The sequence below is a fragment of the Aulonocara stuartgranti genome (assembly GCF_965226115.1).
Source record: "Aulonocara stuartgranti genome assembly, chromosome: 5".
NCBI classification, from domain to species: domain Eukaryota; kingdom Metazoa; phylum Chordata; class Actinopteri; order Cichliformes; family Cichlidae; genus Aulonocara; species Aulonocara stuartgranti.
In genome coordinates this window covers 7236849-7263783 of record NC_138943.1, presented here as the reverse complement: position 1 = coordinate 7263783, position 26935 = coordinate 7236849, and the positions used below count along the sequence as shown (strand labels likewise).

The 26935-nt window shown below is 39.0% G+C and overlaps 1 protein-coding gene across 1 annotated transcript; it reads left to right on the top strand.

Moving 5' to 3' along the window:
• Positions 1 to 8221: 8221 nt before the first annotated feature.
• On the top strand, positions 8222 to 25047 carry ppm1j (protein phosphatase, Mg2+/Mn2+ dependent, 1J). The gene is made up of 10 exons (XM_082534306.1): positions 8222 to 8740; positions 14672 to 14786; positions 16319 to 16648; positions 17862 to 17974; positions 18101 to 18185; positions 19440 to 19558; positions 19946 to 20009; positions 20305 to 20412; positions 21577 to 21728; positions 23634 to 25047. Exons 1-10 carry the CDS (start codon positions 8484 to 8486, stop codon positions 23779 to 23781), a joined length of 1491 nt encoding a protein of 496 aa, XP_082390432.1. The 5' UTR covers positions 8222 to 8483; the 3' UTR covers positions 23782 to 25047.
• Positions 25048 to 26935: the final 1888 nt, after the last annotated feature.

The following is a 26935-nucleotide window of genomic DNA, read 5'->3' as shown; positions in this document are numbered from 1 at the left end:
TTTCAAATAGCACACCATTTGATGTCAACATATGTTTGTTACATTTGCAGTGCTGGTGTTATATTCTTATATTTCACATATTGACATATTTACTGCTTTTTGGCTAGCTTTGTTCTCAGTTGTTATCCAATTTTAAAACTATAAAATAGAATAAAGACTATTTTTAGTTTACTTTGTTAATAAAGAAATTTTTTAGAATTTTCAGAAAAACTACTGTTATACATAGCAAAATAAGTAAGTACAAAGTAATTAAAATTTTATTTGTATAGCACTTTTCAAGATAAAATCACAGAGTACTTCAGAGAGAAATTAAAACATAAAAAATTAACCACAAGCAAGTTTTAACAGATACATTTTTAGCTAGATCAGTGAGTCCCTAGATCCCAAGCTCAAAGGGGGAGAGTTCGAGACTCTGGGGGCAACAGTTTGAAAAGCTCTGTCACTTTTTGTTTTCAGCCTCGTATGATGGACAACCAGCAAGCCCTGATCACATGATCTTAGGGACCTGCTGGGAATTTATGGATATTAAAGATCTCTGTTCATGCAGAGCCCATAATGTCAAAGTCAACACAGTCAGTGTTCAGCCCACTGCATCTCTTGCAGACGAGCTTAACAACTTCTATGCTCGTTTTGACGCAGACAACAGAGAGCAGATCCTCTACCCTCAGGAGAACAGTGAGGCTGCGACTCTAACTCTGAAAACAGAAGCTGTGAGATGGACCTTTAAAAGGGTAAATCCTCACAAAGCTCCAGGACCAGACGGCATCCCAGGCCGGCTACTCAGAGTGTGTGCAGACGAGCTGGCAGAGGTGTTCACCAACATCTTCAACCTCTCCCTGAGGCCGTCAGTGGTCCCCACGTCCCTCAAAGCATCCACCATCATTCCCATTCCCAAAAAATCAGATGGATTCTAAACTTCCTCACAAACAGGCCCCAGGTGGTGAGAGTTGGTAAGCACACCTCCTCATCACTCATCCTAAACACAGAAAATTTTAACATGTAACTATTAAAAAAGCAGAGCATCAGAGAGCATCTTTCTTGCTATCATTTGTAATTAAATATTAAAATATTAAAAATAAAATTTTATTTATTCTAGTTTATTCTAAATAGGCTTGACAGTCAAAGTTAAACAGCTTTAACTGTTTGAAGCTGTTTAGTTTTAAGCAATAGTTTTTAAAGGACTTAAAAACTGTTGCTGATACCAAAGAATGATGAATAATGAAGAATTCATGTGTTTGATTTTATACCTGTTCAACTAAAAAGACTTAATTGGTTTCAAAGTTTAAATAAACAATGATACCAAAGCATATATATACTGTAAGTAATGTACAATAATGACAATGTAATTACTAATATACTACAAAATAAGTTATGTTAAGAATATATGTTGATTTTATACAGTATTCACTATATATGTACATAATCCTGCATATCTCCCAGTGTTTCCACGTGGTCGACAGCAATACCTCCTTTTTCTCTCTCTCTCTTTTATTTTAATATCGAGAGGTCTCTTAGCTCTCAGCAGGAACTGCTTAGTTCAATTTATTTCATTATATTGCTGTCTCAGCCTTGCCCTTTGTGCAGTTATATTTTCTTTTGGGTGACCTTAATTTTTGTTCTTTTTTAAAAATTAATTTTTCATTTATTTAAGTTTTGCAAATTTGTGGTTTCTGCTCCTATGCATAGCTCTGACTGACAGCCACTTAGCTTTTTTCATGGCATTATAATTTAGTTTACATTGATTTGGAAAGCAGCGCTACAGGTCACAGTGTACTACAGAATGGAAAATCAGGCACAGGGCCTGTTCATATAAGAGTCTCTTTTATGGGCTTTTATGGAGGGCTTTTAATGGAGGGTGTCTGGGGGGTGGGAGTAGTTTTAAGGTGATTATACCAATCTGAGTGCTTGCTTTTCAATATTAATTATCAGTGGCTCTGTCGAATTCTGTTTGGCATGCATTTGCTTTATGTATATGTGCATCTGTAGAACTGGGTGTTTGTCCAAATGTTATAGCTGTGTCTGGGTGAACCACAACATACAGTATAAGTGAATAAAACTAATTTGAAAAATGAATTGAACTAAAGTGAATTTAATTGAAAAAACAGCAAAAAAAAATTGTAAGTCATAAGTCCTACATTTTAAATCAAAACATCAGTTTTCTTCATATTCACAGATATGTCCCTTTGTTTTCAGACATTGAAACATTTATTTAACAATTTTGCCTCTGTATACAAGCATAGTGGCTTTAAATCAGACAATCAATATGTGATTCAAGTGCTTTAATTTAAGGGGTATTAGAAAAATATTGCTTTAACTGTTTCTGAATTACAACCATTTTTATACATAGCCTTGTGGCACACTTCTAATATAACGGTTGTTAAGCCTTTACAGTCAGTGACTTACATGCTGAATCCATGGACATCAACAAGCGTTGCATCCTGATAGGTCTACTGAAGCTACCTTCCGTTGCTGCTCATGACTTTAATGGTCACTGAAGAACATCCCATTTCTCTGCCCTGAGAAACTCTTGGGTTGTGTTACATGCGTGTGTGGGAGCATACACAAACCTGTTATTGTCTTCTTGTCATTCTCACAAACGTGCTCTCCTTTCTGATTTATTCTTAGAGCTGACTGATTGCAGAAGGCTCAACACATGTGCATGTCAGTCTTGGACCTGCACTTTTCCTCCCTTAGCTCCATCAGCACCGGCTTTATCCTTCTGCTGCTTTTGTAGTTCTGTTTATTAATTATGGGTTGAGTTGAGAGTTTCCATCAGTCCTGTTTTTGATTTTGTTTCCATTAGTTCATCTCACCAACATTTAGGGAGATGCTACAGCCTTCTTCTTCTCTTATTTATTTTAGACTAGGCGGCCACCAGAGGCTGCAAAAGTACAGACTTTCTGTACTTAAGTAGAAATACAGATACCTGTGTTAAAAAGTACTCCAGTAAAAGCTGAAGTACTGAAGAAAATTCTTTACTCAAGTACAGTGAAAAAGTACAGGCTGTGAAATGTACTCAAAGTAAGAAAGTAAAAAGCTCTTCAAAGGACAATTCTACTAACAAAGCTTCAGTAGATTTTCTTAATGTACAGGCTGTTATCAGCTGACCTGCTGTAGATTTACACAACTGAATTTAACAAGATGTATAAAGTTTCACAAGCTATCATAGCTGATGTCCATCCCCTACACTGAGACTATGCTGTTTGTACTGTCATTATACTAGACCATACTAGAGTTGGATGTCTCGAGACCCGTCTTGGTCTCGAGACCGGTCTCGACGTACTTTGGTCTTGGTCTTGTCTTGGTCTCGCTGTCTCGGTCTTGCTGTCTCAGATCAACATAGTGTTCGGGAGATTTGGAGTCAACAGTATCCATGACACACAGCGTAACGCTCGATAATGTATCATGCGCAAAAGCTTTAGCTCTAAGAGCCGTGCTTAGAGAGTGCTTTGTAGTGAATCAGAATAGTCGACTCCCATTGAGCGAGAGCTGGCTCCTCAATTAATTTCCTTTCGCTGCTCAGCTGTCACACAGCGACACACAGTGGCTCAGCCATGCTCAAATCCCTCCACATTGTGGATTATAATCTTCAGTTTGATGTTACAATTTTATATATATAAAGTATAACTGAAACCAGTTACATATTTCCCATTCTTTAGACAGTTGTTGGAGGTGATCGCTGTTTTGTCAGATGACTTTGGGGCCAGTCAGTACCATCATGTCAGCCCTCAAAAGCACACAAAAGTTAGTCTTTTTTGTCCCGGTCTTGGTCTCGGTCTTGGTCTCACCTCAACTTGGTCTCGGTCTTGGTCTCGTCTCGACTTGGTCTCGGTCTTGGTCTCGTCTCGACTTGGTCTCGATCTTGTCTTGGTCTCGATACCCTCTGGTCTTGGTCTTGTCTTGGTCTCGGATTAGGCGGCCTTGACTACAAGTCTAGACCATACACAGTTGGTATAAAATGGTATTCAGTGAATGAGTCTAAGCATCATCACCTTAAATGCAAATTAATCTCTGGTTCGCTTGAACTTTGACCATGAGCACCACAGAGTCATGCACAAAGCTTTACTGTGAATTCACCACAGTACTGCAACCTAATCTATTTATCCTGCACAAAACTACCAGTATTTTCATGAAATATTTCAATATGACACACAATATGAAAATACATTTTCATATACAAATCCAATGCGGGATTAAAATGATGACATTACATGTAATCTTTAAATCTGCAATTTATCAAGCTCCACTGAGCAGTCCTTACCTTTAAATCTAACCTCTGTTCTCCCTCTCCTGTCTGTATCTTTCTCCATCTCTGAGTGAGGTTAGCTCTCTTTCTTTTGTCTCCCTGTGAAATACAGCAGCTGGACCTTTAGCTAGCAATACACTATATGATAAACTGCACACAAAGAGTTTGTGTGTTTGCTGATGTTTGTCGAGCTGATAGAAACGTTGAATTTGAAATTTCCTGCCAATTAAAAAAACGTCACTTCACTCATGCTTCCTCCTCTTCTGTAGCGCTAGCTAGGTTAAGGACATCTGCGCTCCTTTCAGCCTTTCACTTTAAAAAATAAGTACTCAAGTAAAGTACACATACCTGAAAATGCAGCTTAAGTGCAGTAACTAATGATTTCTACTTCTTCCCACCTCCAGCGGCTCACCATGCTTTCCTTGTCCTATCATTCTGGCAAGTTCAACTTCAGTTCATCATTTCAAATATTTATTTTTCTTCAAAATCTTTTAGATGTTTTCAAGCAAAGTTTAATCTGGCCTTTGAGTGCTTGAGTGAAACCAATACTTTGCACCTTTCTGTAAACACTGTTTTTATGAAGGCATTTCTAAATTGTAGACCAATGTCCTTAAGAGTGTTCTCTACTCCTCTAATGAAGTGTTTTCTATTTTAACACAGCAATAGTTCTGCATTCATCCACTTTAGCTATTCTCTGTGTCTTCTGTGGTAACCAAAGAGAAAAGGGGAATTCATCATACTGCCACTTGCACTGTGCGCAGTGGAGCAAATTTGTGCAACAGGATCTTGCATAGACTGTTGATCAATGTGTCGGATATTTGTTTCAACACATTTAATGATCCTGTTGTGGGCTGCAGTGCATGTGTGAAAACAGGTGAGTACAAAGAAAGCAGGAGCATGACACTGATCCACCTGAACAGAAAGTCTGCATATTAAATAAAGCTAGACAACAATGACAAACACATTTTTTCTGTGTGATAAATTCATTTTTACCACTTTTGTATTTTTTTCTGCGCACTTATTTTTTGTAATGAATTTTTTAATCTGATCACATGTTTTGTTCCTTAGACTACTGTGTAGCTCTGAAACATGAATGCTAAACGCAATGCTTTCTTCTTCATCATCTTCTTCTTCTTCCAGCTGCTCTTTTTTGGGTTGCCACAGCAGATCATCTGTCTGTCCCCTTGCCCCTAGCATCCTCTTTTGTCCCACCAACACTCTGTGTCCTTCTTCATTACATCCATGAATCTCCTTAGTAGTCAGCTCAATATTCAACATCCTTAGTCTAATATGTCCACTGTCCCTCCTCTGCACATGCGCACACCATCTCATTCTTGCCACTCTAACTTTGTCTCCAAACCGCACAACCTGAACTGTCCTGTCCCTCTGATGTACTCATTTCTGTCTTTTCCGTAGTGCTCACTCCCAATGTAAATCTTAACATCTTCATCTCTTCCACCTCCAGCTCAGCCTCCTGTCTTTTTCTTACTGCCGCTGTCTCCAAACTATGCAAAAACTAGTTTTTGTAAACTTTCCTTCTCACCATTGCTGCCGTGACAAATCACCCCTGATGCTCATAGGTATTTGAACTTGTCCACCTTCAGTATCTCTACTTCTTGCATCTTCACTGTTCCATCTGCCTACCTCTCATTTACATTCATATATTCTATCTTGCTTCTGCAGTCTTTCCTCTTCTCTCAAAACAACACCTAGTTTCTCTTCCACTTTACTCTCATTAAAAATCACAGTGTCATCTGCAAATATCAAAGTCCGTGGAGACACCCTCCTGACCTCATCTGTCAACCTGTCCATCGCAAACAAGAAAGGGCTCAAAGCCGATTCTTGATGTAATCCCGCTCACATCTTAAACTCATGTGTCACTCGTACAGCACCACACACCTCACCACTGTCTCACTGTCCTCATTTATGTCCTGAACCACCCTCACATATTTTACTGCCATTTCTGACTTGCTCATATAGTACCCCAGTTCCTCTCATCATATGCTTTTTCTAGATCCACAAAGTCACAGTGAAAGTCCTTCTGACCTTTTCTACACCCCATCAACACTCTCAACATCGCAACTGTAGTGCTGTTTCTCCGCATCAAACCATACTGCTGCGCGCTGATTTCCCATATTTTCATGGTGTGGCTGATCAGTTGTATCCCTCTGTAGTTACTACAGCTCTACACATCACCTTTGATCTTGAAAATCAGTATCAGCACACTTCCCATCTATTCCACAGCAATCCTATTACTCTCTAAGATTGTGTTAAACAATCTGGTTAAGAGGTTCACTGCTCTCTCTTCTAAACATACCTCGACAGCCATGTCATCCTTCTGCATTTCTCTCCTTAACATCATCATCATCATCATCATCTCCTCATCACCTCTGTTCCCTTCATCTACTCCAATCACCACTCTCTCCTCGACATAAATTCTATTTCTCTTCTAACTGTCACCGAACCTGTGAGGCATACGCACCAACAACACTGAGTGTCCCTTCGATTTCCAGTTTCAAACTTTCTGACACTCTCTTCCTGTCCACAACACTCTTCACATACGTTTCCTTAAAGATCACCCTTAATTCATTTCTCTTCTTGTCTACATCAATGTAGAACCACTGAAGCCACCTCCACTGCCCTGGTCTTATTTCCTTTCCATCTGGTCTCCTGCAGAGACAGTATATCTACCTTCCGTCCTTCCATCATATCAGCCAGCTTTCTCCTTTTACTAATCATAGTCCCTACATTTAAAGTCATTAATCTCACCTTGTCACTTCTGCCTTACCTTTCCTCTCATTGCCTCCAAACAGACCTTCCCCCTCTCCTCATTTTTTATCTTTGGTCAACAGAAGCACAGTTTTCACCAGCACTGTTGGCCAACAGCACCGCACAGAACTGTTGTTAACTCAGATCCTGATTGATTCAGTATGGAAATAACACTGTTGCTAATCTGCATGCTGATTTTGCAAAGCATGATTTTTGATTTTTATGCAATATGCCCTTCCTGATGCAATCCTCCCTGTTTATCTGGGCTTAGGGCTAGAAGTACATTGGCTTGTGCTTATACATGAAATGTAGTGCAGTGTTTTGGAAAGAGGTATATTTTTACACATGGAGTGTTTGTCAGTGAACTCTAGTACTCTTTTATTTAGAATAAAATGTAGAGATATTCTATGTAGAGCTGTTAGAGTTTGTCTCATTTATATAAATTGTTTAATCTGTTACTGGAATAATGTGTATCTGTTGAATAAATTCAACTTTATCTCAAAATACTTAAATGCTCAAATTAATATATACTTAACATCTTCTCAACTTTTTTGTTTGAGGCTACAGCCAAATACATAGAATTACCTAAAAGGTTTTGAGTGTCTGTAAATGCGCTTATTTACAGACACTGTTGTGAGAGGGGGGGGGGGGCTAATCTTCTTATTGTCTGAGGTGTTGAAAGAGCTAGAATCGCCCTGGGTGAAGGTTCAGTTATGCCTGTATATAATGTAACTGCACCTGAGCCTTAAGCTTTTACACCTGCAAACCTGATGATTTATTAGAAAGTAAAAAAAACTCATTGCCCTTTATTAAGAAGCTAAATCAGCAAAGCCATTTTTCATAATCTGGCAACTCAAATGTTGTTTTAATAAATATATTAAGACTATAAAATCGGTTATTACAAATCATAGTAACCTTTAATGCCATAATTTATGAAAGCTTGCTTTTAAAAAAAACTGATATCCAGATTTTTCATTTAATCAGAAAAGACTTGAACGTGTTCGGATTTAGTCCTTTGCAATAGTTCAGGGCTTCGTGAGACGTCATATATATCATATTACTATCTCCTCATTTGTCATTGACTGACATTTATGTTACTTTCATGTGATTTCTGTTAAAGGTTTTTTTTGGGGGGGGGGGGGGGGGGGTTGAGGAGGGGGTATGTGTAAGACATTTTCACGGCTGGCTGCACATCCCTGTGAAGCCCTGCCTTCTGAGATGAGATAGTCTCCTGCTGGATTACAGCTTGTGCGCAGCCAGTGAGGGCTTTATTCTGTTTCAATGAGGAAAACATCGCGTCTGCCTTTCTGAAAACTGTCACATGGGGCCAAGGAGGGAAAAAAATCGCTTCCTGAAATGATTCTCGTCCCTCGCTATGTATTGCTGTTGTTTTCTCCCGTCTCTAACAACATAATATCGCATCGCGTCTAATTTTCCGTCCGGATCTTTTACCCCACTGTCGGTGCCGATGATGATCAGCAAAGTTAAAAACGCCATGTCCAACCTGGTCGGAGGGATGATGCCGCACGGACACCACCACCATAACCATCACTCTGGTGGACAGACCTGCGGTACGGACAGCCTGCCGCCTCGTTTTCCCTACGGCCGGCCGGATTTCTTGGACCTCACCCCGGAGCTCCTGCAGTACTCCACCGAGCACGCATCGCGGCCGGTGCTCACGTTAAAGAGAGGCAGCAGGCTTCCCTGGCAAACAGGATACGCAGAGTGAGTGTATCAGTGATTTCAGTGACATATTAATTGATCCGAAAATCATTGAATTGTATCAGTAAAAATTTTGCAAGGGTCCCGATGAGTGCCAGGCCTGATAAGTGATTTTTATTTATTTATTTTTATAGCTGCTGCAGTTTCGAGTGCACTGCAGCAGCCAATGTGGCCTTTTGCTATTGAACGGTTTCCATTCAATGTTCCTCCCGTGAGCTGCTGATAAACAATGTAAATTTGGACCAGGGTGTCAGTGCTGTAATTAGATATAAGGCTTTCGTATCCTAAGAGACTGTCATGTTTGAATACAGGCTCCACCTCAGTTTTGATTTACTGGGGCCATACAGAAGTGAAAGCAGGAAATGTGTATCTACTCGTTCCTAACAGAACCAGTGGGGTTTGCATTTGCAGTGTTCCGATTAACAGATAACTAGGTAGCAAAATGCCATGTGGGTTTACTTATCTTTGTGGCTAAATGAGGCAGAGGCTCTTCGCATTTGTCAGTCCGACTGCACAACCCCTGTCCTTGTCTTTACTATGATGCTTTCATATTCTTTACACACCTGCAGTCCTCTCACATATAGAAAATTTCCAGCCTCATTTTATTTATACCACTAAACAAAATGTGTTCTTCAGATGATTCTTGCTGAGGAAAAACACTTTCAGATGCTCCCCTCCTCCAGAAGTGGGTGGTTGTGAAGGGCTGAATAAATACAGTCTAACACTATGTGGGCTATATTATCCATGCCTGTCCTCCTTGACCCATTGTGAAAATAAAAAAAATATATATAACTGACTCATGTGGAAAGTCTCAGATGTGAAATTTCAACACCAAATGTTTCAGAAGAATGAATAAGTACGGTCAGATATGAGGACTTAACGCACGTATTGATTATGTTCTGTGGAAAGTTGCATCATCTCTGTAATTCATCTGAATTCTTCAGCAGATTACTTTAACATGAGTCACTTAATCACAGCATTAGCGGTGCTGCTTACAACACAACGTAATCGGCTGATCTGATCACACATCAGCTGTCAGTGCTCATTTCATACGGAGGTTAAAACCCCAAACAATCTGAACCATCCGTGTCACATCAGCACACTGAGACCACAGAAAACTCAACGTCAGTCCAAAGCAAACAACTCTAAAATGGAAGCAATTAACAACAGAGCTACAAACCTTGTCCACGCTCAACCATGATACACTGATGCCAAATTACAACTGCTGTCAGGTTCTAAATTTATCCAACTGTATGGCTATTTTTATTTGAGATCACTTCCATTCATTAAGCAGTTGTTTATTCACCCACACGGCAATGATAACAGCCTTTCGAATGATCGTTTGTTTAGGCCTCGGTCCATTTTGTCCAGTGATCTTTACTCCCCTGTACAGAGTAGGAACAATGGCAGCCTGAATAATACAGATGGACGCTGTGTTGCATCTTCTCCGTTTTGATAACAACTAATTAGTGTGTCTTGGGCATGCTGGTGATAATAAGGATTCATGGTCATTGTTAGGTTTTCCCATGGTTTGTTCCTGTTATAGCGTTGCACCCAGAAGAGGTGGAATACTGCTTTCTCGCAAATTGGACTCATGTGGTAAAACAGGTTAGGAATTCTGAACCTAAAATCTGTGCACAGTGTAGGATGCTTGAGATAATGAGTCTAATTGCTGCTATGGTGTTGGTGTACAACACTGTGTCAGCATAAATAAGTGAGTGCACTTACAGTAAGACACTCAAAATGCTTTAATCAAATGGGTATTTAATACTGTTTAGTTTAATATGGAGGCGCTCTTCCAGGTCCTGCCACTGGTATCATGTAAGAGAGTTTGAGGAAGCAAGGACTCACATTTGAAAAAACATTGTATGTGACATATTTATTCCTTTTAGTATGATTAATAATTCATGAAAAGCAGATGTTAGACGAGCAAAACAATAAAGAAGGATGAATGATTAAAGGTCTTTTATGCTCCTGAGTTGTATATAATACAAGATAGAATACATGAATGATGTTCAGTTTACTGTCAGTGTGCGTAAAGTGTGGCCCATTGTACATAAAACTGTTACAAGCTGAAATATAAAGCTGTTTCTAACTTCTTCCTTTTTTCCATTTCATTTCATTAGAAACGGAGCATATTCGTGTTTTGGGCTGTTGTCAGATCTTTCATAGACAAACAAAAAATCTACCTTAGTGGAGTAAATAAACCTCAGATGAATAGAGTTACACCCATGTTGTTGTGTATTTCTAAACCTATTGTTCAAGCGATTGTACTTTTTGGCTCACATTCTTTTAGTGACTCTATTTTGAGCACAGATCCTGAACTAATGGTGGGGCAGAGTTCATAAGTTGCCGTATGTTTTAAATATAATATCTTTAGTAGTATACAGCTCACATAAAGTTGTTTTTCTACAGGGGAATTGTTTTTGTCAGTCTTTGAGTGTCAGCTTTCATTTCTTCTTAGCACTGTGGGCCTTCCAAACGTGATGGGAAGCTTCCCCTCCCTGAATAGGAATCAGAATATAACTAGTCTGATTTTTTTTTTTAAAGTTCCTCATGAAGACTTTACTTTGACACTGCGGAAGATTTTATGTAACAAGGCCTGCAGTGTTTGTCAGCCTGCCAACTTCCACTTGAGGTAGCTTCAATCAGCAGCAACCAGAGAGTATATCTTTTTCACATTTAATTTGTAAAAGTGCTGTCAGACAACTCACTGAGGATGTGTCATGAGCACATAGCACACCCAAAACCGGCCGGATGACAAAACGGACGTACAGTTTCTAGTTTTACTTGAAGCTGAATTGACACCAGCTATGCAAAAAGAATCTTGAACGACAGAGAACCGTGCAAACGTCCTTTTAAAGGATCAAAGGCTTGTTTCAGAAGTGTTTCCATTCACTAGATTATATGCATCACTGATCTCCCGCTGACTGAACCACAAAACTGTTTCTGTATCTCTAAAGCTGCCTGTCCTCAGCAAGAGACTATGAAGTGAATTTACAGTACTTTGCATAGAGTTTAATGTTTTACTTGGAGAATTTGCAATTTGTTTCAAAGATGATGTTTACACAGAGACATTTTTGTCAAGTAACCCGAAATAGAGAATTCACTGGAACTCATAGCTTCCTCTTCTTGAACTTTCCTTGCATAATAGAATAAGACGGTTGAAACAGAGAAGCACTGTTTTACCAAACACGACAGCCATGGTTTTCAGTCACAGGTTGTGAAAGCATATGACCGAAAGACAAATAAGTGAAAGAGTTAAGTCACATTACAGCAAGGCCGTGTTTTAGAATGGCAACCTCCCACGCCAGCAACCAGCATGTTCAATAATAGCTTATGGGGCTCATGTGACTGCTTTCAAAACAGAATTATTGCTGATTCTTTATTGTGGGTGTAGGAGTTTATCACATGGGAAAAGTAAACACTGACACGTTTCAGCCAAGCATGCTGCAGGCCTCCAAAATCTTATGGAACCAACACTTTAAGGTGTACTGTGGAATTTTCTCAAGTACAAAGCTTATGTTTACATTTAGCCTTTTTTTTCTAAAAACATACACAATGCATCCATTAAGTTTTGAAATGATAAGATTTTTTCTTTCACACAGAGACCTTATTTTCAACCCTTGGAGATAGCCACAGAGAGAGAAAAGGATGACATGCACCAAAGGGTGTCAATTAATTCAAGTAGCTGAGACTTGGCAGGAACCCACCAACGTGAGGATTCCATGGATTTTACAAATAGTACCTGCAGAGAGCTTGACTCGGGCATGATTTGAACAAGCAACCTTCGGAGTCAGGCATACTACCTGTTGTGCCACCAGCATAGCAGTTGGCTACTTCCCTGGACTTTCTTTGTCCAGACCTTTGAAATATCTGGAAATGTTTGTGTAAAGTTGAGTCATCAGTGCAATTTTCCCATCTGATATATGTGATCTTTGAACATTGTCTTGGCTTTGGCAGAAAGTTTAGACTACAATCGAGTGATTTTAAATTCTTCTCTGTCATTAGTCCTAATGCAGGGAACGCAGTGCAGGACGCTGGTGTCTGACCGCTGCTTTCAACTGATTAGAACGTGAAGGGGCTTTTTATAATCCAGATTTGGGCAGCCGTTACATTTTGAGCCTCATTTTTGTAACTCTCTGAAATCAAAGCTCCAGACTATACAGCATCCATCTTCTGAAAAGATTGTAATCAGCTGAATTATATGGAATGTGAAAGGTCAGAAGTCTTACTCTGATGTAATTTTTACTAATCTCTCTCCCCGTTTTGTTGTTTGACTATTTAGTTTGTCCTCTTTCCTCGTCACTGTCAGCCTCTCTTTTTTTTTATTTACTGTCTTTGTTTACTTTACTTTTGCCTCTCATGATCCCGGCATTATCTGATAAATTGCTCATTCCTTCTATGCAGAAGTTTCTGAGGGAATTTTAATGACAATACTTGAATTACTGGAATTGTGCAGTGGGTATTAATGACACATTATCCGGCTAATGTGGCATTTATCTATAATTAAAAGTAAAAACGTTACATAATGTGCCAGCATGAGGTCTAGATAGACTTCAGTCTTTCCCAGCTAGGTTCACGTTACAGTTTAATGGACCTTGCCAGTGGAGCTTTGCGTGTCGTTGCTACAAATCATTCACAGTTGAGTATGAGTTTAGTTTGGCTGTAGTTTTTTTTCTAGGAAGCCTTTAGCTACATTTTTAAGATCTATTATTTATGTTATAAAATATCTAGTCATTATTTTTGTAGTTTGAAATAGAACTAGACATAATTTCAACAAATAATGTCACAGAGTTGTCCACTAGATTGGTTGTCCATTCAGCAGAGATCAGTGGTTTTATCTGTGACTATTAAAGTCAGCTGACTTAAGTATTCTTGGGTAAGTTGCTTAGCACCAACACAGGCCATGAAGAATCATCACTGCTTAAGTGTTATTAAAGTGCTGTAAGACGTGTGTCAAAGAGTGAATGGGGCTTGTAGTGTGAAGCACTTTAAGCTTACACTACAAGACCAGAAAGACGCAATCTTAACCATTTACGACTGCCTTACCTCATCTGCCAACTTCCCGTTTTGTGGAACATTCAGCTCACGGTTTCATTTTAGGGCATTACTCTTTTGGTTGGTTCTCATTGCTGAAAATTCAAATGACAGAGTTAACTATGTGCTAGAGGAGTAATTAATTGCTAAAGTGTTGGATATTTCCCTCAGGATTTCTAGGAAATAAAGATATGAAGAGAGTATTTGCAAGGCCAGAAAGACAACTCCAAATGTACACATTAGTTGTGTCTGCTTTATCTAGGTGAGCCTTTGTTTACATAGTTCCTGTTTTGTGACAGTAAGATGATACTGTGTCAGTGTCGTGTTGCACGTGTCTTCCACTGGCCCAAAAAAATCAATCGACAGAGGATTAAGAATTATTTAAAAGTCTGTACTGTGTAACGGTACATTGCTATAATGTGCAATGTGTGTAAAGTGATGGATTATATTACAATGCATGCAAATTTTAGAAATCTGCCAGCTCATTTTCAGATTGAATGGGAAATGTGAATAGATGGTTCTCTGAAAACAAAACTGTATATCATGCAAAAAAACATATTTGTATTGGTATTTTAAAAAATGATGTTAATGCTGTTGTGCATCGGTAGTTTCAGCTGACACTGCTGAAGCACACCCTGTGATAGATGATGCTTCTACAGTATGAATCAGTGCATTACTCTAAAGCCATTATCCTCCACAGGCATCAGCTCATCATAAAAACACTTAATCCCTTCTGCAAGTTCCCTCTGGGACATGACTGCATCCTGCCCCACTTTTCACCCCACTGTTGCACTCTCTCTATTGTGTTTTTTACGCGGTTAGAGGAATGAGCGCAAACACTATAAATCATCCGACTCCGGGCTCACCTTTCCTCCTTGTGTCTTTTTCAATCAGGGTGATCAATGCAGGGAAGAGCATGTTGAACGAGGACCAGGCCTCATGTGAGAAAGTGTTTGTGAAGAAGCCGAGTGGCAAACACCGCAACTCTACTTTGCTAGATCAAAACGGGGTGAGTGAAGGACAGATTTCTAGAATCAGGGAATGAGGAATGAAATGTATGAACAAATGGAAAAAAGTGAACAAATCTGACATCAGTATATATAAAGTCCTAAACATGTCTGAGGGGAATGTCACTGAAAGATGTTTGCATGCCTTGTTATGTAGCCTGAAGCATAATGTTCCCTTACAGAACATAAACCGCTGCACCCCATCTGAGCATGCATTGTATTTACTTCATATCCAGCAGTGCTGTTTTCACAGCTTTTCACCGAGTGTAGTTTCCATCTAGACATTTTTTTTCATTCTGTATACATTTAAATGTGAATACATTTAAAGAAGCAAATTACTACAGCACAGAAATAGCCAACAGGATTTAGCAGGATTCAACATTAACACCTCAGACAAAACTTTCAACTCAGATTTCGTGACTTTAATTTGACCCGAATTAACAGATGTTTTGATTGACTGACTCAATTTTCTGAAAGTCGCTGTAGTTGGATGGTTTCAGTTTAACAAAGGACCGCATGACTACACTTTCTGTGTGAAATGGTGCAAAGTCATGAGATAGTCTCACCCCCAGCTCTACTGAGCGTTTTAACAACTTACAGCGTTTTTTCTCAAACTGTAACTGTTTTTGCTGACTCACGCTGCTGTTATCAGCGTTATTTTCAACCACATCACTGCGTAATCTGTTAAAAAAAAAAGGCTCACTGCACATTACTTGCCCTGCACAAATCTCCAAATTGATACTGCGACAGAGCTCAAATAAGACTAAAACGTAAGAAGTTTACACGATGGACTTAAAAAGGTAAGTCAATGTAAGTCATCGTGTGTACAGCTTGTTCCCACTGACTCCAGGTGGTCAAAAAGGGCATTTATTTCAGAATATTTTAAAGAAAAGTCTTATAGTCATTGTCTCTCCTTGGGCCTCACAACTCCTGTAAGACCTGCAGGCACACAAAGTACATTCGTGTCCTCCATTTGGTGTAAATGAATTACATCATCCCTTGTTGCACCCTTCCCCCACTCGAGTCTAGCTTCAGAGGGGTAGGCAGATGTCTTGGGCCTGTTTATATGTTGGTTAGTCAGGCAGGCCAACTGGGTCTATTAACATTCCTGCCAAAACAAAGGTGGCAGTGCTTTCGCATTGCTCACTGTGTTATAAACAGCAAAAGACCTGATTGGAAGACGTTTTACCTACATTCCTTTTCAAAAGCTATAAGACTATTTTAAATTAATATTACTTCAGTTATATACAGTACTATTGCACTATTATTGTAAACTTTAGTGGTTCGACGAATAAAAACTTGATTCATGATGTGGCTGTTGTTTAGAAAGATTGATTTGGGAATGTAATAACAGATCTTGAAGAAATATTTTGCTTATAGTTTTAAAAAAATTGCCATAATCTGTGAACACTCAATAAGCTGTGCTTTCTGTTCAAAGTTGTAATGTCATAAGAGCTTTTTTTAACCAAGGAAGCAGATGAATTCTCCTCTTATTTAATACACTATGTCTGTCTGTGACTGTTTCCTCTTTTAGGATGGTACAGGAATTCCTCTCCACTTCTGGGGGATATTTGATGGACATGCAGGTTCTGGCGCAGCCATCATGGCCTCCAAGCTTCTTCACCACCTAATCAGAGACCGCTTGGGGGAGATCTGCCACCTCCTGGAGAACCCCAGCAGTGCTCCTCCTATCTGCCTGGCCAAGAATGGCAGCCCATATCAGGCGGAGGCAAAGAAAGGGGGTGCACAAGAACCAGAGGACCCAGATGCAGTCAGCGACGCTTCAGTGCGCTTTTACATGGAGAAAGTTGTCAGTTTGGAAAGCCTGGTGATGGGAGTCATAGAGACTGCCTTCAAACAGATGGTGAGTAGACAATGGGGGAAAAAAGCAAACCACACTTGGCATATTTAAGCTGTGGTAAGCATTTTTGCCCATCTGTGTCTTTGAACACCAACATAACCGAAGATTTTAGCTTTAATAACCAGAAGTGCATGATCTGGCATGCAGATCATGCACAGAGAGCAAATCACTTTGTTCTCATGTTTTGTTTTGGGTTTTTGGCCATGCTAACATTACTCTAGGTATGGCAGTGTATGTGTGTTGTGTCCAATCTGAATTATGTCAGATGTCCTCATCAGCGCTTTCATCTTGTCCAAATATGAAGCTTTATAAACTAGAATATCTTTTAGCTTTAGCTAATAGCTTTTCCACAGCACCACTTTGATGTTTATGAATATATATGGGATGGAATTTCTTTTAACATTTGAATGACTTGAAAATGAGAGACACAGGGTTAAGACGGGAGTGTTGGTAGGTATATCAAAGCCCAGCTGTATTCATAAAACTTCTGCAATCTTTAAGACCCTCAACCTTTATTGTGAATACTCATCAATACATAAATACATAAGTTTTAGGTGTTTGCATTTTGGTACCCAGGTTGCCAGATTGGAGTCAGTGTACACAGTCCATACACCATGTATAATTTCCATCCCCGTCTCACAACAACCTGGCTACCTACAGTCTGATTCAAAGGGTGCGTGCATAGCTGCACTCTCTGCAGGCAGCCAGGCAAATTAATGTTGAAGAAATAAGATAGATAGCATAGACTTTTGTTGTTGTTGTGGATTGCTTTGACAGTTGCCAGAACAGTCATGGCTAAACCACTTCACAACAACTGCAGTCATCTTTCGTTATCTCATCAGCCACAAATAGGAAAGCTTTAAAACACACACACACATTTTAAGGTTCTGGGTCACTGGAAATATCCAAATTTAAAAAAAAATAGACAGCTCATACTTCTGTTTCAGTTTGTAAGTTTGAAATGGTATTCTTCTCTGATGCAACATCACTGTCTGATTAAGATCATACCTATAAAAAGTAACACTCAGCCTAGGTAATGCATTCTTCAAAGCATCCTTGTTTCTTTTCATTAGCGCTGCAGTTTTGTTTTGAAAATGAATATGCATGAAGAAAATAATGAGCTATTCAGGATGATGAGAGGGAAAGCAAGCTTTTAAGCAGCAGAGATTTTGCAGCCTTTTGTCTTGACTTTTTTTTTTTTTCGCTTTTATTACAGGATGACCTAATTGAAAAGGAAAAATCGTCGTATGCCATTTCTGGTGGCTGTTGTGCCTTAGCTGCCATACATTTAATGGGGAAACTCTACGTAGCCAATGCTGGAGATAGCAGGTGAGGGAAATATGATTTGTTTTCATAGCTTTAAGATCCCTCTTGTGTTCACTACAGGACACTACAGTGTCAAGTAACCTCACTTGAGTTGTCTTTTCACTCCTGTCTTTCTCCCTCTCTCTGCAGGGCCATAATCATACGAAATAATGAAGTTATTCCCATGACAAATGAATTTACACCTGAGTCTGAGAGACAGCGGCTACAGTATCTGGTAATCTATGTTGTTGTTTTTTATGTGGCTAATAAACAGTTGTGGGCAGATGTTTGCATAGACTCATCATGGGCATGAATGCTGTGGTAATGTTGGGCCGTTATTGAACCCTTTGAATTGATTTTCTGCAATCCACACATGGTCAAAAAAATATACCTACAGTTCAAATATGCAGATACACTCACAGTTAAATGGCTCTCAGCAAGTTGCACCTCAGTCAGATTTTTTTTGTAGTCATCAGCTAGCTGGATATTAAACTGCTCTTTCAGGCAGAATTGACAGAGTTCATTTAAATTGGTTGGTTAGCTGGCGCAAAACCAGGTTTAAAGCATAGTCCATAGATTTTCAATAGGGATGACGTTCAGATTTTGGAAAGGCCATTCCAAAAGGTTAATGTTAGCCTGTTAATGTTGATGTTTCCCGTTGTCCTTTTGAAACATCCAGCTATGTCAAAGTTTCAAGTGTCTATCTGTTGATTTGTAAATAGCCCTCCTTTTTTCCATCCAATTTGTACAGCATACCAGTACCACTGACAACAAAGAAGCCCCAGAGCATGATGCTATACCATAGTTGACATCTGGTACAGTGTTTTTAGGTTTCAAAGCCTCAGCTTTGTTCCTCCAAGCGTACCTCTTGTCATTGTGGCCAAAAAAACCCAGTCTTTGTCTCCTGTGGCCATAAAATCCATGTGAGCAATTGCAAATTTCAGTATACTTTTGACCCTGTGTGCATAAGAGAAGATCCTAAACAAAAATCCAACCAATACAAAATCCAAATCTTTTTTTGTTAAGTCAGTAAAGATGTATGCTGTACAATCACTCTACCTGTGAAAAAGAACAGTTAAACCCCAGATTTATAATGACATTCATGCCCATGGTGAGTGTATGCAAACTTCTGACCAGGACTGCATTTTATCATTTTCATCCTGCAGACACATTCTGCATCTTGTGCAGTTCCTAGATAAATGACCCTTTCCTGACAGTAAAGTACATCATCACTGAAATAAACTGGCATTAACCGGTTGTCTGTTTTAGTATCTGTTTGTAATTCTGAGTCACAGAGTGGGTGGATGATGTTTACTGCTAAAATGGAGCGTTTTATCCTTTTCATTTTAACATACTGCACTCAAGGCCTTCTGTCATATAGTGTCCTGTAGCCTTTCATGTTTTAGAAGAAAGACAAGAATCGTGACTTAGGTTGAGCTTTTTATTCTCTAGTTCAGTTCAACCTTTCTAATTCTGTGAACCCCTCCAGGGCTTCCTGAGGCCAGAGCTCCTGGGAAATGAGTTCACTCACATTGAGTTCCCTCGTAGGATCCAACACAGTGAGCTGGGTAAAAAGATGCTCTACAGAGACCACAGCATGACTGGCTGGTAAACCTTTTTAATCACATTTTGGACAGTTAATCACTTTTTCATCTCTTTAATCTGCTTGAGGCACCCTGTAAGTGTTAAGAACAGTTTGACTGATTTTACTCCGGAGTATTAGGAAGAATATAAAAAAATCATGAACTTTATTCATGTTAGTTGTTTAGTCTATGACAAATAAGAAAATACGAATAAAAGTAAGTGCTGTTTTTTTAAAATAAATAATTAAAAACCCAAAATATCTAGTTTAAACAATGTAATACTAGCATAGTCACATTTTCAACACTAAAATGATTGATTTTGATATTTTGCTTTTAATAAGAGAGCTTATTTTATGTTGAGCAAACAATCACTTGATCAGGTAATGATCAGCTTTAATTGTGTTTCCTTTAGGGCTTATAAGACAATTGTTGAAGATGATTTGAAATTTCCCCTGATATATGGAGAAGGGAAAAAGGTAAGAAGAGAGAAAAAGTCTGTGAATTTTATTTAATGTATTAAATTTAATCACAACACCTAATTGCATTTTAAAGCATTTCCATAATCTTAATGTTGTTAGCTAAATGTGGTCTCTGCCTGGCTAAAAAATGAGAGACATGCTCAGTATTTTCATTATTGTCTGAAAGAACATTGTCTTCGCTTAATAATCCCCCATAAATGGATTGTGTGAGAACTGAAGCGCATCCCGGAGCAATAACCTATATTATTGTGTGTCTTCGTGCTTGTTCTTGCTAATGTGTATGTGTGTACAGGCTCGTGTCATGGCAACAATCGGAGTGACCCGTGGGCTCGGTGATCATGACCTGAAAGTTTACAACTCCAACATTTACATTAAGCCCTTCCTCTCGTGCGTCCCTGAGGTGAGTGGGAGGAGTCAGCCTGAGCCTGTTACTGCTTTGGCCATTTAGGAGCGTTAAGATACATTCAAATAGTTGTTGGGCATTGGGCTTCGCTTACTGGTCTGTCAGTGAAAGGTTGGAAGTCCCAAATATGGATAAGAGCAATATTCTAAAGGCTTTTTATAAGTTCAGGTATGGGTAAATAAATGGGTCAAATATTCCAATCTAGCACAGAGAACCAGATATTACCATGTTATGACTCCTGGAGTATTTATGTACCGATTTAAATGGCCTGCATTTGTATAGCGCTTTTCTAGTCCATAAGGACCCCAAAGCGCTTCACACTACATTCAGTCATCCACCCATTCACACACACATTCACACACTGGCGATGGCAAGCTACATTGTAGCCACAGCTACCCTGGGGCGCACTGACAGAGGCGAGGCTGCCGGACACTGGCGCCACCGGGCCCTCTGACCACCACCAGTAGGCAAACACGGGGTTAGTATCTTGCCCAAGGATATTTGCCATGCAGCCAGGATGCAGCCTGGGATCGAACCACCGACCTTCTGATTAGTGGATGACCTGCTCTGCCACCTGAGCTACAGCCACCCCCAATTTGTTATTATTGTCTTTGAATTTATCCTGACAGTAGTTACCCATGATAGTGCCCTTATTGTTTAAACTCTCAGGGTTTTTTGCTACGTTTCGAAAAAAGCTTGCCCCAAATTCCTATTTAGACTTGCTTCATAATGGTACAGTCATTCGAGGCAATAAACATACTGATGCATTAGAGAGAAGACGGCTTAACCAATCTCTGCAACCACTTCCTTACTTCCGTTTTAGGCCCCCCACTCAAAGTTACATTGAGAGCCACTCGCGTAGACATACTAGAATCTTATTCTAATATGTCTAAGCTTATCTAAAAAGGCCACCCTTCCTGTAAGTCACTCTAACAGTGTGACTTAGCTTAACATCAGATTTGTGACAAAAAATGAGCAGCTTTACTACAGCAAATGGAGGTTATGACCCTTGCATGCCAGCATACAGTGCATTCACTAATCTTGCTTGCAGTTGACATGCACATGAATGGTTGCCTTTCTTCTTTTTGCAATTTAGAAGAAGTACTGACAGCATGATAAATAGGCATATAAATCCGTTAATTTGGTTTATCTCAATGACAGGTGAAGGTTTATAACCTGGATGAACATAAACACGGCCCAGATGATGTCTTGGTCATGGGCACAGATGGACTTTGGGATGTAACTACGGACAAGGAAGTGGCAGATGCTATTACAGCCTACTTATCCTGCTGTGACCCCTCTGATCCCATGAGGTATGCAGTCTCCCAAATAATCCTTTTTATTAGGCTTTTATTCTGGGTGTGTGCGCTGGGTCATGTGTCATGTGATCATGTTCAGATGGTGTGCTGTACAGAGTTTGTCCACTAGGTGGCGGCAAACAAATGCAAAACACTTGCAGAATATTTAATCTATTATGTAACCTGAATATAACCTTATGGTAAATTCTTTATGGTAATTCTAATGTAGTTATGGGTTGAATCTATAAGCATACATCAGATAGTTTTAAGTGTTTATCAATAAGTTTTTAACAATTCTAATTTAGCCCATTACTTCCATTCTTCTCCTGAGATGTTAAACTAGTGGCCAGATACATTATTAAAAATGTTAACAGACATTACAGTATACAGATGGATAACAAATTCAACAAATATGAAAACGTGTTGAGTGTGAGTACCTTGATCGCACCATTTTATCCAGAAGATGTTTCCTTATTTGGCACCTTGAAGATGGTGGTAGTAAAATCCAAAATGTTTCACTGATGTCTGGTGACTGTGAACGACATAGAGTATGAATCATTTTGACAGGAGGCATAGTAAAATCCAATAAAATTCATATGTAACCAATATTAGTTGTCACACAACACAAAGATTTCAGATAGGCAAAAAAGCCTACCAAGAGGCAAAAACAAGGGAAAAAAGTACAGAAGCAAAACCAAATATCATTAATTAGAAACAATATTTATAAAAGTGAGGAAACAAAATAAGAAATGCAAACATTCAAATGAAAAAAATGCATTTTATGACAAAATCTGAGAGTTGATAAAGGGAACCAGAGAGGTATATGTACTGAGGAGAGTGATTAACAGATTAGCAACAGGTGTTGCAGTAGTTAGAGAGAATAATAGGAAATGATTTGTATATATTACATCAACATTAATTCACTGATTCACACCATGATGACGACGACTACGACTTCAAAATGTCATTTGGACTGGAGATATGGTAACAAAAAGAGGGAAGGTGGTCAGAACTGAGGGGATTACACTATTGGAAGGTGATACTGCACTACAAGTACATATAGAAGATGGCAACAACTGATCGGGTTCTCAGTGAATACCTCAGGCAGCAGAAACCCAAGAAAGAAGAGGAGCAAGAGGAGGGGCCATCATGGAGGGACAGGACCCTGCACGGTATGTACAACCGGCAGATAGAGGAAGTGGCCGATATCCCAGGAACAACATCCAAAATCTCTGTCCAGAAGAGCGCAGTCCTAGGAACAGCAAAGATATTGCGCAGGACCCTCAAGCTCCCAGGCCTCTGGTAGTTGAACCAAGCTTGAAAGACAGACCGCCCACAAGGGCAAGAAGGGATTTTTATTTATTTTTTGTAAAAAGGAAATGGAATGGAAATAAATGAATATTAAAAATAATAATTTCAAAATAAAACAGATTAGGGATCCACCACATGTGAAATTCTGAGCCAGTAAGATGGTGATGTTCATTTTGTTTATTTTCTTTCAGCATTAATTCTCCTTTTCTGTCAGACAAAGAATTCTTTATTTAAAAAAATAACTTCAGTCGTTTAAAGTCTTTTAGTTCTTCATGAACTATGTTTGATTAGTCAGGCAGAAGAAAACTGCTGTGGCACAGCAGATAAACATCAGTGAGATCAGTATAGGGTATATCATCAAATTTGTTAAGACTGAGAACCTTTAAGCTGATATAGTCCACCACAGAGATATTTTTCCTCTGAACTTTGGTCATGTTTTCATTAAAATTACTTATTATTTAACATTCCTGAACAGGTACTCTTACTGCACTTAAATACAAGATTCATTCACACTAAATTAATAATGCCTTTTCACAGTCTTTTCCCTGCTGTCCATATTGAATATGCTGTAACTGTGATTTATGCCTCTGCTCGGTGTTTGTTGTGCAGATATACACTGGCAGCGCAGGACCTGCTTATGAGGTCAAGGGGGGTGCTGAAGGAGCGTGGCTGGCGGCTACCCAACGATAGACTGGGCTCTGGTGATGACATCACTGTGTTTGTCATCCCACTGGCAGGGCATGAGTCAGAGACATGACGAGGTTGTAGCCACCACTATGACAGAGCTGACTCTTTAGGGCCCTTCCCATGGTCCTCCCTCTTTCAGCTCCCTAAACCCCGGACCAGTGGTGCAGTGGGAGAAGAAAAAATCTTTGTCATAGCGAAGACTCGGGTCTGACCAGCACCTTCATCAACCTACCATATGAGACCCAGTCCCTTCACTTCATCTTAAACCAGGAACTGTCTCCCATCTGCTTTGGTTGGTCCTCAGTCATGCAACTAAACATGTTCAGTGACATTAAAGTATTTTCTCCCAAACCTGCTGTTTGTGACAGTTGCCAGTGAGAATTAAACCCTCGTTGTACTTTTCTTTCTTGTTTATGTTTGAGACTAAGCAGTTACTCCAACCTTAAATGGATTGTTCATTTTAATGTTGTGCCCTAATAGTGAATACCTTTTTAAAAATTAAAATTTAAAAAAAGAATCAATCATACAATGTAAAGGGGATTGCAATAGAGAATGTGAGGAAACCAAAGAGATGCTCCCAAGGCACAAGGATGGCAAATCAGATACAGAATAAACAGCAAAAACAATCATCAGGTTCTTGTTGTTGCATTAAAGAAGGAAGAAGAGAATTAGTTAACATGCAGAATCAACTGAATCTTGGTTGAAGGATTTCTTTCTCAGTAACAAATGAATGACAACACCTGAGGCACTTGAAGACTGTTGCACATGCTCTGTGGTAGCCTGTTGATTTCATGATATCTTTTAAACGAATGTGCTCCTATATGACTTCCTTCTTTTTGTCATTGCAGTGAAGAAATATGAAGCTTTTTTGTTGAAAAAACAAGAATCATTTGTATAATTTAACTATAATTAAACGTTTTTCTTTGTTTAATATTTAAATGAGAAAGTAAATTGTTCTCCATAATTGTCTCGGTATAGTAAGATGTGATAAACTTCACATATATGCCTTATTGAAACATGAAAGGGACTCGAGAGTTTTTTTCTTCAAATGCACTAAATTTGACCCTTGTAGAAGAGGCAAAAAAATATATATTGTATGCCCTTAAATGTACTACATACCTCTTTTATACCATTTTGGTTATGTCACGTTGTTCTTTAGATTATGCATATATTTTTAAAGATACCTTTGGTTGTAAGCAGTATCAGATGTTTTATTTTTATGTTTCTATCCATAACTCTTTGTTCAGATAGTGTGTCCCCGACTATGAGCTACCTAAATGTGTAGTGGAGGGATAATGTGTTCCAGTTAAGAAATAAATCAGATTTTTCCCATTTATTTTGAGTGTGCTTGTGTCACTAACTCCCAGTCTCCTTATTTATCAAAAGGAAATGAACCTTTGTCGCAGCAAACTGATGAGTCACAATAGTTCAGGGAGCAGTTAATGTTCTAGTTAGATGAGACTTAGGTTCCTCAATAAATCTGTTACTCCCTCCTTTTAATACAAGCTGAACTTTTGAATACAACAAACTTTTAAAAAATATGCTTGAACTGTTTCAAAAGAAGCAAAGAATTTATATATTAATGTACAACCTCAATGTCAAAAAAAATTGGGGGTGCCGTGTAAATCTCTTAAACCCATATCTGATTCACAGTAGAACACAGGGAACATATAAAATGTTTCAAGTGAGAAAATGTACTAGTTTAGGAAAACAAAAAAAAGTAGAACACAGGGAACATATAAAATGTTTCAAGTGAGAAAATTTACTAGTTTAGGAAAACAAAAAAAAGTTCACTTTGAATGTAGAGGTACCAACATGTCTATAAAAGGTTGGGATGGGGTTGTTTACCACCATGAAGCATTTCCTCTTTTTTTTAGCAATCGCCTGTAAACATCTGGGAACTGGAGAGACCAGCTGCTGGAGTTCTGGGAGAGGGAAATTGCCCTATTCTTGTCTGACACAACTCTTGCTGCTCAGCAGTCCTGTTGGGCAGCTTTGTTAGATTTCTTGCTTTTCCAAATGTCTTCAGTTGGTCAAAAGACGTTGAAATAGCTCCAATATATAGTTCAGCACTGTATTACTGAAATATGTGTTAATAACAATCTGGAATCAGAATCAGAATCAGAAAGGGGTTTATTGCCAAATGTTGAGCAGGTTTACAACATTAGGAAATTGCTGCGGTGCTTCAGTGCAAACATAGTGTCATAAATAGCACTTAAATAGTGTCATAAATAGCACTTAAATAGACATGAAAAAATAAAAGTAGGGATAAGAATTAAAAGTGCTATGTAGAAAGATATGTGCATGAGCTATACATGAGATATATACATGAGAATAAGTCCTTCCTCGTTAGTGTGGAGTACACAGTGTCCATGTTTCCCAAAAAGAAGTTGAGATTTCAGTTCGTCTGACCACTCTGCCTCCGTCCATTTTAAATGAATTTTGCCGTAAACAAAAGAGCAACGTCCAGAAGTGATTTCTGACCGTATTCCTTACACACAGAGATTTCTCCAGATCCTCTGAGTCTTTTGATGTCATTTACTTGATGATTCAAAGGTGTCACAATTTTATGTTAAGGAACTTTTTTTTCTTGAAAATGTTCCACAATTTATATTTGCATTTTGCCCTTTTTTGCATTTTGAAACTCTGCCCTGCTAGAATGCTGTTTTTGTGACTCGGTCGTGTTACTAACATGTTGCCAGTTAACCTAATAAGTAGAGCTGTTTCTTTTTAGTATACTTTTAGAGCCTTTTATTAACCCCATGCCAACTTTTTCAGTCATGTTACTGCCATCACATTCAGTAACATTCAAAACATTTTAAACATTTGATATATTTTCCATGATCCATTGTTAATAAAATATGGGTTTCTGGGATTTACAAATCAATGTATTTTGTTTTCATTCCCGTTTTACACAGTGTTCAACTTTTGTGGAAACAGGGTCCTTGGTTCGTTATTGACATGAGTACTAAGCATTTGAGTGGTAAATGGCCTGCATTTGTATAGCGCTTTACTTAGTCCCTAAAGACCCCAAAGCGCTTTACACTACATTCAGTCATTCACCCATTCACACACACACACACACACAGGCAATGGCAAGCTACATTGTAGCCACAGCTGCCCTGGGGTGCACTGACAGAAGCAAGGCTGCCGGACACTGGCGCCACCGGGCCCTCTGACCACCACCAGTAGGCAAACATGGGGTTAGTATCTTGCCCAAGGAT